The sequence below is a fragment of the Schistocerca piceifrons genome, chromosome 1 (genome assembly GCF_021461385.2).
Source record: "Schistocerca piceifrons isolate TAMUIC-IGC-003096 chromosome 1, iqSchPice1.1, whole genome shotgun sequence".
NCBI classification, from domain to species: Eukaryota; Metazoa; Arthropoda; class Insecta; order Orthoptera; family Acrididae; genus Schistocerca; species Schistocerca piceifrons.
This window is the reverse complement of record NC_060138.1, coordinates 70,888,537-70,910,045: the sequence shown is the minus strand read 5'-3', so window position 1 is coordinate 70,910,045 and position 21,509 is coordinate 70,888,537. Positions and strand designations below refer to the sequence as shown.

Genomic DNA, 21,509 nt, shown 5'->3' with positions numbered 1-21,509 from the left:
GCTCCAAGGCAGTGGACTCACAACCACACATAACATTTGTTATGTCTTGATGACTCTGTACAGGTGCCGTTCGTTTTCAAATGCAACAGTGCAGACTATAGGCTTGGCTAGCATCTGCATTTACACTCTAAGAAAAGAAAAAGAAAAAAAAAACAATGCCCCACGAAGGAACTAACCGAATGGGATGGAAATAGGTAGATGTGACAGAAAACTTGGATGATTTATTCAAGAGAACGAACTTCACAAATTCAGCATGTCTGCTACGCGTTGGGCCACCTGTGGCCCTTGTGCAAGCGGTTTCTGAGTTTGGCATTGATTGACAGTTGGTGGGCGTCCTCCTGAGGGATATCATGCCGATCTCTGTCTAAGTCGCGCGTTAGATCGTCAAAATCCCAAGCTGGCGGGAATGCCCTGCCCATAATGCTCCAAGCGTTCTCAATCGGGCAGAGATCCGGCGATCTTGCTGGCCAAGATATGGTTTGGCAAGCACGAAGATAAGCAATAGAAATTCTCGCCGTGTGTGTGCTGGCATTATCTTGCGGAATTGTAAGCCCAGGAAGGCTTACCATGAAGGGCAACAAAGCAGGGCGTAAAATATCGTCAACGTACCGCTGCGCTGTGAAGATGCCGCGAAATGACAACCAAAACGGCTCTGCTGTGAACTGAATTGGCGCCCCAGACCATCAGTCCTGTTTGTTGGGTCGTATGCCGGGCAACTGTCAATTTCGTATCCAGTCGCCGTCTGGAGAGTCTCCGGACACGTTATCGGCCTGCAAACTCGTTGACTGAAGTAGAATTTGTCTTCGGTGATGAGTCCCGCTTCGAACTGAGCTCTGATGGACAAGCAAAGACTTGTCTGGAGACACAGTGGTGGGATGCCAACCTGACGGCTTGACAGTCAGGAATGATGGTCTGAGGTGGCATTTCTTTTCATAGCAGGACTTTTTTGTTTGTCATCCGTGGCTCACTTACAGTGCAGCGGTTCGTCGACAGAGTTCTACGACCCGTTTTGTTGTCCTTTCTAGCAAGCCTTCCCAGGCTTCCGTTTCAGCAAGATAATGCCCGCCCACACACAGCTAGAGTTTCTACTGGTTGTCTTTGTGCTTGCAAAACGCTGACTTGGTCAGCGAGGTCGCCGTATCTCTTCTCAATTGGCTCTGAGCACTATGGGACTTAACATCTATGGTCATCAGTCCCCTAGAACTTAGAACTACTTAAACCTAACTAACCTAAGGACATCACACAACACCCAGTCAACACGAGGCAGAGAAAATCCCTGACCTCGCCGGGAATCGAACCCGGGAACTCGGGCGTGGGAAGCGAGAACGCTACCGCACGACCACGAGCTGCGGACTCTCTCCTCAATTGAGAACGCTTGGAGCATTATGTGCAAGGTCCTCCAACCAACTCGGAATTTTGACGATCTAACACACCAAATGGACAGAATTTGACACGATCTCCCTCAGAAGGAGATCCAACAACTCTGTCAATCAATGCCAAGCCGAGTAACTGCTGGCATAACGGCCAGAGGTTGACCAATGCTTTGCTGATTTGCTCAGTTTATTAAGCTCGTTCTCTTGAATTAGTCATCCCATTTTCTTTTTTAAAAAGTTATTTATTTTTTAAGTTTAGTATTTCTCTTGAACACACTGCTACTGGATGACGTGTTGTACTATGGTAGCTCGTGTAAGTAATTTTTCAGAAGTTATTGCTAAGCCATGCTGTTTAGAAATGTGACAGTGTGCCACCCTGACCTGCTGACAACATTAACACTGCTCGTCGTCTTGGCAGTCGTGAGCGCGCTCTTCTACTGGCTGGTGGGCTACGCGCTGGCATACGGGAAGGGCAACCAGTTCCTGGGGCTGGAGCTGTGGGCCAGCGTAGGCCTGCCCAGCGACAGGATGGCGCACTGGTTCTTCCAGTTCGTCTTCGCCGCCACGGCCGCCACCATCGTCTCCGGCGCCGTCGCAGAGCGCTGCCAGTACGTCGCCTACCTCATCTACAGCGCCGTCATCTCAGGTGAGGCCGCAGCCTACAGCGACCGTATGACCGTATGCACACGACGAACTGTAACACCACCGAGTCCGTAGACTGGTTCGATGCAGCTCTCCACGCTGCTATACTCTGTGCATGTCTCTTCATCTCCCAATAATTGCTTAAACCTTACTGTAGTCATCTGTTTGCCCTCCACAGTTTCCTTCAATAACTGAATTGATAATCCCTTCTTTTAGTCAATTTCTCCCATAAATTTGTTTTCTCTCCAGTTCTGTTCAGTACCTCCTCATGAGCTATGTGATCTACCCATCTATCTTCAGCATTCTCTTGTAGTACCACATTTACAAAGCTTCTGTTCTCTCCTTGTCTAATTTATTTATCGTCCACGTTTCACTTCCAGACAAATAACTTCAGAAAAAACTTCCCAAGGCTTTAGAGTGTTCATTTTACGAGGTGCGTTTGAAAAGTCTCCTTTTAGACTTATACACTTCGTCCAAAGCTGTTCTAATTTGTTGATCCCTTCCATGTAATATGAATTGTCCAAGTCTGCAAAATAGTTATTAGTTACTGCTATCCCATTTTCCATTACTTTTGCGACCACAACTGCTGGTGCAATGTCGTGATGGAAAAGAACTTTTCTGCAGTCCAATCGCCGGCATTTTTCTTGCAGCTCGGTTTTCAGATGGTCCAATAACGATGAATAATATGCACCTGCAATAGTTTTACCATTTTCCAGATAGTCGATGAGGATTATCCCTTGCGAATCCCAAAAGACAGTCGCCATAACCTTTCCGGCCGAAGGACTGGTTTTCGCCTTTTTTGGTGCAGATTCTCCCTTGGTAACTCGTTGTTTAGCTTGTTGCTTGGTTCAGGAGTATAGTAATGTATCCATGTTTCATCCACAGTAACGAAATGACGCTTTAAGTCCTGTGGATTCTTCCTGAACAGCTGCAAACCATCCTTGCAACTCTTAACACGATTCCGTTTCTGGTCAAGCGTGAACAATCGCGGAACCCATCTTGCGGATAACTTTCTCATGTCCAAATGTTTATGCAAAATATTATATACCCATTCATTCGAGATGCCCACAGCACCAGCAATCTCACGCACCTTAACTCTTCTGTCATCCAATGATTTCTGGAGTCGTAACCTCCACAGGGCGTCCAGAACGTTCAGCATCACTTGTGCCCATGGCCACTCCGAAAATTTTGAAACCACTAATAAACTGTTCTAATCGAAGGTGCAGAGTCACCGTAATGTTAATTAAGCTTCTCTTCAGTCCCCTGAGGCATTTTGCCTTTCATAAAGTAATGTCTAATCACCACACGAAATTCTTTTTCGTCCATTTTTTGACAATCACTCGACTTCCTTGATTCACACGAATGCCAAACACAAAGAAATAGATCAATATGGCTCAAACTTGGTGTACGTTCTTTCCATAGATGCTAATAACTAAACATGACCTCGATACGCGCCGGTGGTGCCATCTCTCGGACTTTGCACGGACTTTTCAAACGCCCCACGTAACTGAATACATTAAAATATCTCAAAAGCTACATACCACCTAAAAAAGTTATAATTCCAATTTGTTTATCTCGGAGGGGGGCATCCAACGACCCCACACCCCACCCAGTGCGTCGGTGGCTGAGTGTCACTTTGAAATCTTCAATGAGAACCCCCTTTGTATTGCAGATTACGACTCTGCGGCAAAATCTACATACGTTTTCTCTGAAGCAATGATTTCGCTTCTCCACAGATGGCGCTGTGTTCGGAGGAATAGAAATGGTTACACAGTGGCACGCGGGGACCCATCTCCATGTTCCGAGGGTAGGACAGGCCAGTATTTGATAACTTCTAATTGGAAACCCCATTCGCAGCGTCGTATTCCTCCGACATATCGAACACAGGACTACTCGACGCGCCACCGTGGCCGTGTAGCGAACTACGACCTAACACAACTGGCAATACATTGCGACCGGAGCTCACGCACGTAGAACAGTTAGCGTCTCTAAACATTACAATATTTGTGCAGTGGTTGTTGCCTGCACACATACCTATCATTTGGAGAACATAGGAGCAAGTGGGCGATGAATTTTGCAACCACGTTTGAGAAAAAGATGAGGACTAGTATCTTAGTAATCAGTATTACAAAATAGTGATAATAATAAGGAACCTCAAAAGTAATTTGGTTTTTAACCGTAACACAATCGAATCCTTTTGTTTCTACCCCCTAGAAAATTTTATTTTGCCCTCAGAATATAACTATCCCCCAATTGGGAACCACTGTTCTGTCGCATAAGCCTTTACACAGACGCCTACCGCGACAAACTTGTAAGTTAGGACTAGAGACTCTGCAGAAAGTCGTATTAACAGATTATGTCAGTACGACAAATAATTTTACAAGTAAGTCAATTATTATCACAAACACATTGGGCACAGGATTACGCTGAAATTGGAGCAGAGAGAATAATTTATTTTCGCCTGTCTTGTACATTTTTCTTTCTATCGCTTGCTGGGTGAGTACACTGCATAATTATAATCCATTTTCTCTAGATTAGAAATAAATATACCAGGTGATCAAAAAGTCAGTATAAATTTGAAAACTAAGTAAACCACGGAATAATGCAGATAGAGAGGTAAAAATTGGCACACATGCTTGGAACGACATGGGGTTTTATTAGAACCAAAAGAAAAAAAAGTATTGCTAGACGCGTGACAGATCTCTTGCGCGCGTCGTTTGGTGATGATCGTGTGCTCAGCAGCCACTTTCGTCACGCTTGGCCTCCCAGTTCCCCAGACCTCAGTCCGTGCGATTATTAGCTTTGGGGTTACCTGAAGTCGCAAGTGTATCGTGATCGACCGACATCTCTAGGGATGCTGAAAGACAATATCCGACGCCAATGCCTCACCATAAGTCCGGACATGCTTTACCGTGCTGTTCACAACATTATAGCTCGGCTGCAGCTATTGTTGAGGAATGATGGTGGACATATTGAGCATTTCATGTAAATAACATCATCTTTGATTTGTCTTACTTTGTTATGCTAATTATTGCTATTCTGATCAGATGAAGCGCCATCTGTGGGACATTTTGTGAATTTTTGTATTATGTTGGTTCTAATAAAACCCCATGTCATTCCAAACATGTGTGCCAATTTGTACCTCTCCATCTACATTATTCCGTGATTTATTCAGTTTTCAAATTATACTGACTTTTTGACCAACCGGTACATCTCGTCTTAAGTTTAAATAAAAGTTCAACATGTTAGGTCCATTTCGTACGCAGCAACATGTGAAATAAACATGTATCAATCGCAAACTCATAGCGGCCGCTATTTTTCATTGCGAAGTATTCAAATTTAGCACAGTACCTATATGAAAACCATAACCATAATGAAATTATGGCCAGTTTATCATGAAGCTGAGATGTGTGTGAACCAATATCTTTGAAATCGTTTGAGAAAGATTGTAGTGCAAGCGGCGTGCGCGCACCTCCGTTCTCGCAGAGTAGCCGAGGTGGGTTCAAATGGCTCTAAGCACTAAGGGACTCAACTTCTGAGGTCAGCAGTCCCCTAGAACTTAGAACTACTTAAACCTAACTAACCTAAGGATATCACACACACCCATGCCCGAGGCAGGATTCGAACCTGCGACCACAGCAGCTGCGCGGTTCCGGACTGAAGCGCGTAGAACCGCTCGGCCACAGCGGCCGGCAGCCGAGGTGGACAGAGAACATTTCGGACGTAGCTCACAGCTGTGTAGGTGACAGGCAGCTGAGGTGGCTGCCCCTTCGGAACAGAGAGGTGGACTCCTCGAATCATCCAGCGTTGAGGACGACAAAGCGTTTCTGCGCACTGGCCAAGTAGTCCTGCGCGAGCTGTAACCATTCAAGCTCCAGTCAAGCCACAGTAACTGCTCAGGACCCACGTCGTTAGTATCTGTGCGTAACCACCACCTTAACACATCTTTTTGCCAAGTTTGTGCGAAACCTGCACTAAACCTTCCTTCAGTCGTTAATGCTCAAGTGTGTTTAAACGGCGTAGCAACCCCGTGCAATGAATATCTCCGTGGCTTCTCATAAAACAAAGCTTTACAAAGTACTCTCTCATGCATAACATAAGTTAATGCATTACCAACTTATGATCACATTGTACTTTTTATAAAATCAGATAACTAAAGTTTACGTGTCTTAATACACTAAACTGATCTTTGTCGAAGTACCAGGCCTTTGCTCAGATCTCTCTTCCAGGAAGAGCATTCGACTGTTACTATTACAGTGATGGGCTTTCAGTCAGACTGAAGCTGCACTTGGGTGGCTCAGTTGGTCGTGCGTTGCCCTAGAAAGAGTCCTAGTGCGACCATTTCTGACGGTGATAAGATCGTATGACACCCTTTACTTATGGTGCCTCACGTTGCTAATCAGGTCTTAACCTATTTCATGATGTTACGTTGATATGTTTGGAAGTGTCCATGGTCTATGAAGAACGTATTGATCCATCTACGGCCAAACATCTCAGAATATCTCATTCGAAAGTCGGAAAAACCCTAAAACCCTAAAACATTATCAGCGCAAATTATGAAATCCTTCATTTCAGTTACTGTTGTGTTAATAGTAAATTCTTTGTCCTGTTATTGAATGCCCGCTAATCCGATAGACGAGTCAGTTTTTCAAGATCCTTTTTCTTTCGAGAATAGTGAACAATTTTCCACAATTATCAAGCACTACATACTCCTAATTAACCAGGCGAACTTAACATTTGTCCCGCACTGAACAGAGATGTGCCATCCAGACATTTATCCATTGCGTTGCTCTAAGGCTTCAATGTATCACTTCTTCGATATGTTTCAAAATGTAGAGGCCTGCTACTCTACAGCACGGCCATCTCAGATGAGAGAGGAAGAATTCTACAGAGGAGATCGTTTCGTTACCATTTATTTTAGCTCCTACGAAACTTGAATCTTGTGGTCGAGTACTTCAATTCACGGAAACTTAAATAAATCCACAAAAAGCCTAGCCTCCATCTTTGGTCGCACCACTTGACGTTTGCGTCGCCCAGATTTCCATACCTCCATCTACAACCAATCCATGCCTCTGACTAGAACTAACCTTAGACAGAAAGCTAACATGGAATGTACATCTCCTTACCATCCAACACAAAACACGAATCCAACTAAAACTATTGAAACTACTAACAGGAAGCACCTGGGGTCTACATCCTTTTACCATTATCTTCACCTATAAGTCGCTCAACCACTCAATCTTCACCTCCGCCAACGTTGCCCTAAATTCTACAAGAACTCCATTTGGCTTTCCACATCCACCTACCCTTCCCAACTCGTATCCTGTACCAACTCATCCACTCCCCTCACCTGCAGCACCTTCGAATGCAATACATTAATTGTAAAACACTGTCCCGGCACCCAACATGCCAAACACTAATCAATCACCAATCCACGTACCCTGTAGCGCTACTATACCACCTTTCATGCACGTTCGTACCATATCTATTCAAAAAGACAGGTAAAAGTTCTCTTGGCGTCTTCCTGAGAGACAATCTCCACTCCTTCCAAATTAACATTGTAAATGTAGACCAGATGTGATTTGAATTCAAAGAAGTAGTATCGACAGCAATTGAGAGAGTTGTACCAAATAAATTAACCAACGACAGAGGTGATCCCCCTGCGTACACGAAACAGATTAGAACACTGTTTCAGACACAACGAAAAAAGCATGTCAAATTCAAGCGAACGCAAAATCCCCAAGATTGGCGATCTTTTACAGAAGCTCGAAAGTTAGCGCGGGCTTCAGTGCGAGATGCTTATAACAGTTTCCACAATGAAATTTTGTCTCGAAACCTGGCAGAAAATCCAAAGAGAGTCTGGTCGTATGTGAAGTATGCTACCGGCGAGACACAGTCACTGCCTTCTCTGCGCAATGGCAATAGAAATACTATCGAGGACAGTAATGCGAAAACAGAGTTACTAAACACAGCCTTCCAAAATTCCCTCGCCAAAGAAGACGAAGTAAATATTCCAGAATTCGAATCAAGAAGAGCTACCAACATGAGTAGCTTACAATTAGAAGTAGATATCCTAGGAGTAGTGAAGCAACTTAAATCGCTTAATTCTTTTGACAAAATAGCCATTATATTTTTCGGGTTTTAAGTACAACTTACATTATCAGCTGGTACAGCAAGATGAGCTTCACACAAGAACGTCCTCTTAGGTCCGTCTTCCGGTCCAGACTGTATACTAGTTAGGGTCCTTTCAGAGCATGCTGATGCGATAGTTCCACAATTAACAATCATATACAACCATTCACTCGACGTAAGATCTGACACAAAGATTGGAAAGTTGCACAGGTCACACCAATATTCAAGAAAGGCAGTCGGAGTAATCCACTAAATTACAGGCCCATATCGTTAACATCGATATGCAACATGATTTTATAACATATATTGAAGACGAACATTATGACTTACCTCGAAGATAACGTTCTATTGATTCACACTCAACACGGATTTAGAAAACATAGTTCTTGTGAAACACAGCTAGCTGCTCACTCACACGAATTATTGAGTAGTTTCGACATAGGATTTCAAATTGATTACATAATTCTACATTTCTTGAAGGCTTTTGACACCTTCCTCACAAGTGGTTTGTACTCAAATTGCCTGCTGATGCAATATCGTCTCAGTTATGCGACTGGATTCGTGATTTCGTGTCAGAGAGGTCACAGTTCGTAGTAATTGACGGAAAGGCATCGAGTAAAACAGAACTGATGTCTGGTGTTCCCCAAGGTAGTGTTATAGACCCTCTGCTGTTCCTGATCTATATTAACGATTTAGGAGACAATATGAGCAGTAGTCTTAGATTGTTTACAGGTGATGCTGTCGTTAGGCATTTAGTAAAGTCATCAGGTCAAAACAAATTGCAAAACAATTTAGAAAAGAAATTTTTACTGTGCGAAAATTGTCAATCGACCATAAATAATGAAAAGTGTAAGGTCATCCACATGAATGCTAAAAGGAACCCGTTAAACTTCGGTTACACGGTAAATAAATCAAATTTAAAGGCAGTAGGCCGGCCGGAGTGGCCGTGCGGTCCTAAGCGCTACAGTGTGGAGCCGAGCGACCGCTACGGTCGCAGGTTCGAATCCTGCCTCGGGCATGGATGTGTGTGATGTCCTTAGGTTAGTTAGGTTTAATTAGTTCTAAGTTCTAGGCGACTGATGACCTTAGAAGTTAAGTCGCATAGTGCTCAGAGCCACTTGAACCATTTAAGGGCAGTAAATTCAACTAAACACCCAGGAGTTACAGTTACGAACAACTTAAATTGGAAAGAACAATATAAAATGTTGTGGGGGAAGGCGAACCAAAGACTGCGTTGTTGGTAGAACGGAAGATGCAACAGATCTACGGAAGAGACTGCCTACAATATGATTGTCCATCCTCTTTTGGAGTACTGCTGCGCGGTGTAGGGTTCTTATCAGACAGTATTAAAGGAGTACATCGAGATAGTTAAAAGAAAGGCAGCACGTTTTGTATTATCGATAAATAATGAAGAGAATGTCACGGATATGATATAGAATTGGGGGTGGACATCATTAAAACAAAAGAGTTTCTCGTTGCGGCAGGATCTTCTCACGAAATTTCAGTCACCAACTTTCTTCTCCGAATGCGAAAATATTTTGTTGACGCCGACCTACATACGGAGGAACGATCATCATAATAAAGTAAGGGAAATCAGAGCTCTCACGGAGAGATATAGGTATTCTTTTTTTCCGCGCTCTGTACGAGACTGGAATGATAGAGAATTATTGTGAAGGTGGTTCGATGAACGCTCTGCCAGGCACTTAAGTGTGATTTGCAGAGTATCCACGTAGATGTAGATGTAGATCAATCCTCTCCCGCCGGAATATCAATCAACTCCCACCCCAAACGCCGAAATCCGTCCTTCTTTGCAACAGTATTCACGACGTTCCACCTCACAGCATCCGTCCATTTTTCTCCATCCACCTTCCTCCATATAGCTGACTTTTCATCGGCACCTGCGGTTCCACAGGACCCCAAAGTCGTACTCATTATTCCTCCTCCACCATATCCGTGATCCTGTTCATGCATCACCACCATCACGATTTCATCATAGCATGATTCAAATTATGATAAGTTTTTATATGTTAACTATAGTATAAAATCATCTACAATATTTACAAAAGTCGTGAGTATTGTCCAACATGGTGTTTTTAAAAATCTTCAGTTATTATCATTCGTTGTTATGTAAAAATCGTAAGTATTGTTCACCAACGTCATTTATAGCCATCTGTTTTTTTCTGTATTTTAAACCATCTTTTCTGTTGTGCAATCCTTGGTTGAGGAGCGGTTTTATCCGCTACCAACCCGCCCCTTTGTGGAGGGAATTGAAAGATCAATAAAGAAAGTTCATTTTAGTCATCGTGAGAGGGTAGATTACCAACCAAGGCGAGTGATAAGCGCTACAAAAGAGGTGTTACCTGTCGCGAGGAGAATTTCTGTTGAAATTCCGAGAGTGCTCGTTATAAGGTGAGTCCAGCAACGAATTACTTCATCCCATAAGCGTCTCACGAAATGACCATAACGATGAAGTTATAAAAATATCACCTTTCACAGAAGCTTGTTAACAAGCGTTCTTCCCCACTCCATGAAGGACTTAAAGAAACATTTCCAAAATGAGACAGGAGGTGCACTGATTGGACAATAGACCAACATTCAGGTACTGATCCCCGCTCGGCCATCGAGATTTGGGTTTTCTGCTATTTCCTTACATCGTCATTGCAATGAAACGGACACAGTCGAGGGTAACTTCCGTCATTAATGTCTTCGCCATCGACTGGACGTTAAACGCTATCTTGTTGATGTAGATGTAAATATGCTGATATAGTATCAGTCTACATTCCAATTTCAATAATTTTTGAAAGAACATTACTCTTTGTACAACATTTTCTCAGTATAATGTATCTCACAGTATCATATATTTCACAATCACAAGCCAACCAAAGTACGTGTCGTATAGTTCTTGGTACTTTCTGCGGTATTTCATTTCATTGCCTTTGTAGTGACTGACATATTCTGATGGGTATCAATACCACCACTGCCCACCGCAACACTGAATACCACCTACGCCAGTTGCGGGAACGCGACGTCGTAAGGAAAGTACGAGGGTCACTCCAAAAGAAATGCACACTATTTTTGTAAAAATACGGTTTTCATTCTGCTTGTGTGAAAGTTAGATACATCCTTCCCGCTTGTTTTCAAACTTGTTCAACCTGTTCCCGTGAGCATGTCTTCAAGATGGCTGCTACCCTTGACGTTCGTCAGAAGCAACGTACTCTCATAGAACTCCTGTGCTGTGAAAACGAGACAGTGGGAGACATCCACAAGAGGTTGAAAAAGGTGTATGGAGATGCTGCTGTCGATCCCTGTACAGTTAGTCGGTGGGCAAGCAGGTTACGTGGTGAAAGCGGGCACGGCAATATTGAGGATTGTCCTCTCAGCGGCAGGCCTCGTACTGCACACACTCCAGACAATGTGCAGAGAGTTAACGAATTGGTAACTGCTGACAGACGCATCACGGTGAACGAAGTGTCACTCAACGTTGGGATAGGGGAAAGAAGAGTTTGCAGAATACTGAAAGTGCTGGCGTTAAAAAAGGTTTGTGCCATGTGGGTTCCCAGTATGTTGGCAGTGGCTCACAAAGAAACAAGAAAAACGGTATGCAGCGAACTTTTGGAACAGTACAAGAATGGTGTAGATGAGTTTCTTGTAAGAATTGTGACAGGTGATGAAACATGGCTCCATCATTTTTCTCCAGAGACGAAGAGGCAATCAATGGAGTGGCATCATGCATATTCACCCAAGGAAAAAAAAAAATTCAAAACCACACCTTCTGCTGGAAAAGTTATGACTACGATGTTTTCCGATTCCGAAGGAATCTTGCTTTTGGACATCATGCCAAGTGGAACCACCATAAATTCTGATGCATATGTGACGACACTGAAGAAACTTCCAGTTCGACTGAGTTATGTTCGACCACATCGGCAAAAGCAGGATGTTTTGCTGTTGCACGACAATGCACGGCCACATGTCAGTCAAAAAACCATGGAAGCGATCACAAAACTCAGATGGACAACACTGAAACACCCGTCTTACAGTCCTGAACTGGCTCCATGTGACTATCATCTCTTTGGGAAACTGGAAGTCTCTCTTAGTGGAACAAGGTTTGAAGATGATGACTCCCTTGTGCACGCTGCCAAACAGTGGCTCCAACAAGTTGGTCCAGAATTTTACCGTGCAGGTATACAGGCGCTGGTTTCAAGATGGCGTAAGGCACTTGAGAGGGATGAAAATTATGTGGAGAAATGAAAATATTGTTCGTAAACGCTGTATCTACACACCGCAAAACTTTCAAACATGTAGAATAAAAGATGGATTTTAAAAAAATAGTGTACATTTCTTTGGCGTGACCCACGTATACAGAGTTCACCAGAACACCATCGACAAACTTTCATAGGTTGTTCCGGGACATTTTCGGAGTATTTTGGTGCAGGGTACCCGTAGTCTCCAATGGCTCGTTACGGAGTAATATTGTAATTATGATTTATTTGATTGTGTTACCAGGTTTGTCTTTGTTTCTGTGAAAATATTTTCACAACAATGATGGAGCTTTTAATGCGCCATCATCAAAACGTAGTAAAACGAAAAGGTCTGTTATTCGTGGGCGCCTATGTAAATATGCAAAACTACTGTGATCTGGTTGCTGTCGCTACGGGAAGAGCTGAGCGTAGCGGAATCGTGCCGTTTTTCCATTGCATGCATATCGACCAATTCTTCAGCAGTATGATTACCCACACAGCTGTATATCGCTGTTAACAATGCAGCTGACACCGCCGGAGAAACAAACCCGAAGCAGCACCGAGCAGGACAATGCAAGACTGAGGACCAAAGGTAATGTAGACATTCTTCTTGTCGACAGCAAGTTCCGTCAGTGGATGGAACGAGTTTGTTTCCAAAAATAACATTCAACGCATACACCGTTGTGCAGATACGTTCAATGTAATACCTGTACATGGAGTAAGAAATCAAACGGAATTTAGTTACTGTGTAACGATCCACCGGAATCTATGGGTCCCTTATACCAAAATACCCAGAAAATATTCCGGAACAGCCTCCGAAATTTCTACACCTACGTCTGCGTAGATACACCGCAAGCCACAGTACGGTGTTTGGCGGAGTGTACCATGTACCACTGCTAGTTCGCCCGCATCTCGTGGTCGTGCGGTAGCGTTCTCGCTTCTCACGCCCGGGTTCCCGGGTTCGATTCCCGGCGACGTCAGGGATTTTCTCTGCCTCGTGATGGCTGGGTGTTGTGTGCTGTCCTTAGGTTAGTTAGGTTTAAGTAGTTCTAAGTTCTAGGGGACTGATGACCATAGATGTTAACTCCCATAGTGCTCAGAGCCATTTGAACCACTGCTAGTTCCACCGTGCTACCGTACGGTGCATGTACCACTTATTAGTCATTCCCTCCGCTGTTCCATTCGCAAATAGAGCGAGGGAAAAACGACTGTCTATATGGCTCCGTATGAGCCCTAATTTCTATTATCATATCCTCGCGGGCCTTACGCCCAATGTATGATGCCAGCAGAAGAATCATTCGGGAGTCAGCTTCAAATGCCGTTTCTCTAGATTTTCTCAATACTGTTCCTCGAAAAGAACGTGGCCTTCGCTCCAAGGATTCCCATTTGAGTTCGAATCCCAATCACTCCAGTAGTACTCAAGAAAAAGTCGCATCAGCATCCTATATGCAGTCATCTTTACATGTGAACCACAGCTTCCTAAAATTCTCCCAATAAACAGAAGTCGACCATTCCCCTTACCTACCACAGTTCTCATATAATCGTTCCATATCATATCGCTTGCAACGTTACGCCCAGATATTTAAACGACTTGACTGTGTCAAGCAGGACGCTAGTCATACTGTACCTGAACGTTGTCAGTTTGTTCTTCCTACCGGTCCACATTAACTTAAATTGTTCCACATTTACAGCTAGCTGCCACTCACCACACAAACTAGAAATTTTGCCTAAGTCATCTTGTATCTTCCTATAGTCATTCAACTTCGACACCTTGCCATACAGCACAGCACCATCAGCAAACAACCACAGATTGCCCCCACCCTGTCCACCAAATCATGTATGTATATAGAGAGCAACAGCGGTCCTACTACACTTCCCTGGGGCCCCCCTGACGATAACCTTGTTTCGAACGAACACACGCCATCGAGGCCTACATACTGGTTTCTATTAGTTAAGAACTCGTCGAGCCATTCACATATCTGTGAACTTATTCCATATGCTCGCACCTTCGTTAACAGCTTGCAATGAGACACCGTGACAAATGCCTTCCGGAAATCTAGAAATATGGAATCAGCCTGTTGCCATTCATCCATTTCAAAAACGGTTCAAATGGCTCTGAGCACTATGGGACTAAACATCTGAGGTCATCAGTCCCCTAGAACTTAGAACTACTTAAACCTAACTAACCTAAGGACATCACACACATCCATGCCCGAGGCAGGATTCGAACCTGCGACCGTAGCGGCCTCGCGGTTCCAGACTGTAGCGCCTAGAACCGCACGGCCACTCCGGCCGGCTCATCCATTTCGTCGGCGGATTTCTGGTTCGCTCTGTTTAAGTGCAGCAGAGACGAACAGGCCATCATTCTACCGACGATATGGTTGGCAAATGGGGGAATCAACTAGGCGACCTTGACAAAGGGCAGGTTGTTATGTACCAGCGCCTGGGTTCGATAATCTCAAAAACTGTGAATCTGGCTGATGTTCGCGTGTGCTACTGTCGTGAGCATGTATGGAAAGTGGTTGAACAACGGTGAAACAACAGGTAGACGACAAAATGTTGGACCTCGGCGCTGCATGACTGAACCTGGAGATCGCAGATTTTCCCACTCCGAAAACCAGGGTGGGCGGCGACCTGTGGCAGATGTGACGACAGAGTACGAATCTGCTGCAGGAGCGCAACGTTAGGCACAAACTGATGAACGTGGGCTCCCGCAGCAGCGTCCATGTTGACCCAATCACATCGTCCGTTACAGGGTGACAATTATTGAACTATATTAAATAAAGTCGTCATAACTTCTGAACGATTGGCGTTAGGACGTTCAAGCTTCACGGCTGGCTGCAGGGTATGATGGGAATTAGTACGCACATTGTTGTTTGGTTTAGCGACGAAGGCCATTTTCGTTTGGGTGGGTTCGTCAGTAAGCAAAATTGTCCCATTTGGGGGACTGATAATCCGCATTTCGCGATCGAGAAGTCTCTTCACCCTCAACGGGTGACTGTGTGGTGTGCAGTGTCCAGTCACTGAGTAATCGGTGCGATATTCCTTGATGGTATGGTGACTACCGAACGGTACGTGAAGGTTTTGGAAGATGATTTCATTCCAATTATCCAAAATTACCCTGGTCTCGACAAGATGTGGTTCATGCAAGACGGAGCTCGACCCCACCGAAGCAGTAGAGTGTTTTACTTTCTCGAGGAGCACTTTGGGGACCGCATTCTGGCATGGGCCTTGATTGGTCGCCATATTGTCCGTATATGAACACATGTGACTTCTTTTTGTGGGTCTATGTTAAAGACGAGGCGTACAGCAATAGCCCCAAAACCACTGCTGAGCGGAAGACATTGGGAGGTCATCGACAGGATCGACGTTCCGACACTTCAGCGAGTCATGAAGAATTTCGGTATTCGCCTGCGCCATATTATCGCCAATGATGGCAGGCATATCGAACATGCCATAACCTAAGTCCCAATATCTGTAGTTACGTTTACATGTTGAATAAAGTGTGTACATGCCGTAGTTTGTAACCAATTTACGTTTTTTTTTTTCATGTACGAGGGCAGTTCAATAAGTAATGCAACACATTTTTTTTCTCGGCCAATTTTGGTTGAAAAAAACCGGAAATTTCTTGTGGAATATTTTCAAACATTCCCGCTTCGTCTCGTATAGTTTCATTGACTTCCGACAGGTGGCAGCACTGTACGGAGCTGTTAAAATGGCGTCTGTAACGGATGTGCGTTGCAAACAACGGGCAGTGATCGAGTTTCTTTTGGCGGAAAACCAGGGCATCTCAGATATTCATAGGCGCTTGCAGAATGTCTACGGTGATCTGGCAGTGGACAAAAACACGGTGAGTCGTTGGGCAAAGCGTGTGTCATCATCGCCGCAAGGTCAAGCAAGACTGTCTGATCTCCCGCGTGCGGGCCGGCCGTGCACAGCTGTGACTCCTGCAATGGCGGAGCGTGCGAACACACTCGTTCGAGATGATCGACGGATCACCATCAAACAACTCAGTGCTCAACTTGATATCTCTGTTGGTAGTGCTGTCACAATTGTTCACCAGTTGAGATATTCAAAGGTTTGTTCCCGCTGGGTCCCTCGTTGTCTAACCGAACACCGTAAAGAGCAAAGGAGAATCAACTGTGCGGAATTACTTGCTCGTCATGTGGCTGAGGGTGACAATTTCTTGTCAAAGATTGTTACAGGCGATGAAACATGGGTTCATCACTTCGAACCTGAATCAAAACGGCAATCAATGGAATGGCGCCACACCCACTCCCCTACCAAGAAAAAGTTTAAAGCCATACCCTCAGCCGGTAAAGTCATGGTTACAGTCTTCTGGGACGCTGAAGGGGTTATTCTGTTCGATGTCCTTCCCCATGGTCAAAGGATCAACTCTGAAGTGTATTGTGCTACTCTTCAGAAATTGAAGAAACGACTTCAGCGTGTTCGTAGGCACAAAAATCTGAACGAACTTCTCCTTCTTCATGACAACGCAAGACCTCACACAAGTCTTCGCACCCGAGAGGAGCTCACAAAACTTCAGTGGACTGTTCTTCCTCATGCACCCTACAGCCCCGATCTCGCACCGTCGGATTTCCATATGTTTGGCCCAATGAAGGACGCAATCCGTGGGAGGCACTACGCGGATGATGAAGAAGTTATTGATGCAGTACGACGTTGGCTCCGACATCGACCAGTGGAATGGTACCGTGCAGGCATACAGGCCTTCATTTCAGTGTGGCGTAAGGCCGTAGCATTGAATGGAGATTACGTTGAAAAATAGTATTGTGTAGCTAAAAGATTGGGGAATAACCTGGTGTATTTCAATGCTGAATAAAACAATCCCTGTTTCAGAAAAAAAATGTGTTGCATTACTTATTGAACTGCCCTCGTAGTTCAGTAACTGTCATCCTGTAAGATTGTAGTGGGCACTGACTTACGGAGAGTGGGCCACGGACCTGTGGAGACGTTTCACATGGTCACATGAATCACTTTTTTGTTGTTACGTCAGATCGATGGTCATGTCTGGATATGCTGCAAGACGAACAACTGCTCGTAACATACATCGCGGCATGGATGCAGACCTATAGGGGCAGCATTCAACTGGACTTCCGTAGTACTTGTCGTAGTAATCGACGGTACCATGGCAGCTGTAGACAATGCGAACATTAGAGCGGACGCATGCATCCTTCCGTGCTTCATATCTTTCCTAACATTGGCGTAACTGTCCTTGCCCCAGGGCCAGAATCGTTCTGCAGTGACTTGTGGTGGACAACAGTGAACTCTCGTTTATATCTTGCCCACGAAAATTGCCTGATCATATATCTGGGGCGCGATCGAGCGCGAACTCCGCATCCAAGGACGTGTGCATCTTGTGCCACATACCTCCGTGAACCTACCAGGCACTTGTCGAATCCGCGCCAGGCAGAATCGCTGCTGTCTTGTGTTCAAACAGCGAGCTAACACGCCATTCATCAGGTGGTCTTGGTGGCTAGCTCATCCGTGTAAGTTAGACAATGAACGTTGCATACGGTAAGGAAACAGTTACGTAAAATAAAGCGTAGTGTTTGTAGTCATACAATTGTTGCGTTAAGTCCTATTGTCTTCTACTTCGGTTGTCTTTCTCATGTTTGCTTTCACTGGAAGCAAACAAGATAGCGACTTCAGAAACACAAGCTACAGCTTCCTGTCATCTCTGCGAGTCGGCACGCACATTGTGGAATAATTTGCAGACAGTATCAAGTGCAGATGCCCGAAGGCAAGCTCCAAGCCCCGTGCTACGTATGTTTTTAACAGGGCCAGAATTTTAACTTTTTTATGGTTATTTACAAGCCGCCATCCGTCTTCCAAAATATTAAAAATACTCCATACCCCGAGGTATAGCACCCCCACCCCCACCCCTACAAACTATCGTATGGGCGCCCTTGGATAGTACCAACGCACAGCGGGCCAACTCGCATCAAAACCTAGACATAACAGAGAAATGGATATAAAATTCTACAAAATTGTGGTCCTTTTAAAATTTTTAGGGTCGCTGATTGCGAATTCGATGTCGGAATAACAAAATTCAAAATGGCGGTTACAATTCGGCGGATCAAAAATTATAAATTTAGCGGATCAGAGTAAAACTTAGGACACAATGTGTTTTGAGATCACTGTTAACAAATGAAAAGTCGAAATTTCCGTATTTAAATGTTTCATTCGATATTTTACATTTTCCAATCAAATCGTAGTCACATTCATCGCTTGAGTCATTATCGCTATCAGAAAGTCACTGTCGGGTTGTCCACTCTGAGAAGGTGGAGCAGGATTCGGAATGACGGTGGTTCATATCCCCGCCCCACAATCCTGATTTAGGTTTGCCGTGATTTTCCTAAATAGCGTGAGGCTAATACCAGGATGTTTCCATTGAGGAGGCCACTGTCGATTCCCTTTCCCCATCGTTCCCCAATCCGAGTTCGTGATCGTCGTAGGCGAAAGTTGTTCTTTTAAACGAACGTCTGCCCTTATCTATAACCCTCCCAAGTTACGTGTGCTCTGCTCTGCTTAGAAGGGAAACGGTAGCTAAGGAAAATTAAAAATGGAACATTAACGTGAGCCTTTATACTTCGTGTCACTGGTGTCTCTGGAGAAGGAACGCAAAAGAATAAAAAACAAAAACGTCGTATACGTTCAGCAACATGAGGGAATCCAAAATGAGCTTTTGTGTTCCAAGTCTCATCCTTGTTTGTCGAGCTAAGCAGTGCTTTAAGCAGACCTATGGGCAGCCATCGTCACAACTAGAGTATCAGAATAAGATACCTGCGGAGCTGAAACACAGTTTAGCACATCCCACGATGTAAAAGATCTACAATTTTTAATGGTTCACTACCGGACTGTTTGCGGGACCTTAATGGATTGAACATACAACGTGATTCTTATTAACGTTAAAAAAACCGAAGTGACATAGATGACTATGAGACAAGTAATTTAATATAAGACACTTGGGCGGCAGATTTCGGGAAATACCCCAAAAGTGGATGTCAAACGTTGAAACTGTGACGTCACCAGATGATGCACGTCGCTGCACGTGCAGCGGTGCAGTCTGTCGGTCTGTCGCACCTGATCATCGCAACCCAAGTCAAGTATTCTGTGTTGCCCGGACGCTATATGCACCACTGTAGTGCGTGGCGCTCAAGGTTCGAGTCTTGCGTCTGGTAGCCAGTACTTTTTTTCTGCTAGACAATTATGTGTTTACATTTCGATAGTACTCATTATTTTATTTACCGGTCTCGGGCTCTCCGCTGGTTAATTATAAAGTACAGTATAACAAAAACCTGCAACATTGCGTCACAAGTTAGTAAGTATATGCTTCCGAATTGCATCGCTACCAGTAAATGATCTTCATGTTATCACTAAATAAAGTCTGTAAGCAAAAAATGAAGGAACTTTTTTTTCTGTATTGGATTTCGATCCCTCCCAGAGGGGGGGGGGGGGGGGGGGGGGGGGGGGTAGGCCCTCGCAGCAGCACAATACGTCGCTCTGCAGCCCGCAGAAAAGTTAAAAAAGAGAATCAGAAGATATGAGAGCAAAAAAGCAGGCGATAAAACGGTGGATGTTAAAAACTGAAACATGGAGAAAAAGATACGATGGAAATATAAAAACAAACGGTCGGCGATGCTGATAAAAACACATAGTAAATAGACAGGCACAATTAAAAAACACGGCGACAGTCTGGTTTCTGTCCGCACGAGATAAAGAAACACAACTAGCGACAGTATGGTGGCTGTTCGCAACACTGACAGGGGACGCAAAACACTGAACGCTAACTTAAAACAGCACTATAGAGGCGGCACGGCGGCAGATGGGAGGGAGGGGGGGGGGGGGAGGACCCGGACCGATGAGGTGGAAAAGGGGGGAGACAGTTGGAGGGAGGGGACATAGAAAAGAAGAGGGAGGAACAAAACGAGAGAAACACAAAATAAGAACAACTTTTGCTTGGTTACAGCGAGGACAATCATTCTGTAACTTCTATGTCTACAACAGACCACATTTATAAAAGATGAAACACAAAATAAGCACTTTTCCTTGGTTAAGGCGCTGACAATAATTTTATAACTTATATGTCTACAACAGATCACGTTTACAATAGATGGTCGAAAACCGAATAACCTAGCGGAGGAAAGTATAGCACTGCCCCCTGCTGGCAAGGGTGGGATACAAAAGCCCAATTGCTGCATGTTTGGCCTGTGGAGTGGCGGTGCGGTTCTAGGCGCTGCAGTCTGGAGCCGAGCGACCGCTACGGTCGCAGGTTCGAATCCTGCCTCGGGCATGGATGTGTGTGATGTCCTTAGGTAAGTTAGGTTTAATCAGTTCTAAGTTCTAGGCGACTGATGACCTCAGAAGTTAAGTCGCATAGTGCTCAGAGCCATTTGACCCTTTTTTTGGCCTGTCACGTCACCTGGTGATGTCATATGTTCAACATCTGTCGTCCACTTTTGGGGTATTCCCCTACATTTGCGCACCCATGTGTCTTATTTTAAATTTCTTGCCTCAGTGTCATCCAGGTCGCTCTTGAGGTTTTTAAACATTTACAAGAATGACCCTGTATAGCGGGTGATAAAAAGTTTCCGTTCGAAGGCCGTACGGCGTAGAGTCAGTATGCGAATCGGACAAAGTCGCTGTGTTTTTTGAGGCAATCATCCCACAGACGCACCGGGAAAACGCCGTGTCCTGCTACGTGAAAAAGTCCGTGGCTGCGTGGTGGTCATCATCTTCGGATAGAAATCTTCGACCCTTCAAGGCTTTTGCTAAGGGACCGAAGGCGTGACAATCGTTTGGGAATAGACCAGGACTATAGGGCGGGTGCTCGAGCGTCTCCCACTTGAGTTGGCGTAACTTCCGCTATATGGGGACGTGCGTTATCTTGAAGCAGCTGCACCCCTTGTCGCACTATTCCACAACGATGGTTTTCGACTGACATGCTGCGCCATACACTTTCTTTATTATCCGATGGATGTCTGCCGGTATATGTCCTTCGACAGCCAGCAAAAGAATAACTGCGTATTAGTCTTGTTTGGAGGCATTTGGTAGTAACATCGCCATAGTTCACGTTTCCGCATTTACCACAAGAACGTCGGAA

The 21,509-nt window shown here is 44.7% G+C and overlaps 1 protein-coding gene across 1 annotated transcript in view; it reads left to right on the top strand.

Annotated features, from left to right (window-relative positions):
* The window catches only part of LOC124789670 (putative ammonium transporter 1), a 307,206-nt gene that overhangs the window by 186,550 nt on the left and 99,147 nt on the right, over nt 1-21,509 (top strand). Inside the window, exon 4 of the mRNA XM_047257109.1 lies at nt 1,792-2,019. Within this exon, the coding sequence (XP_047113065.1) occupies nt 1,792-2,019 (228 nt within the window). The remainder of the gene's footprint in view (nt 1-1,791; nt 2,020-21,509) is intronic.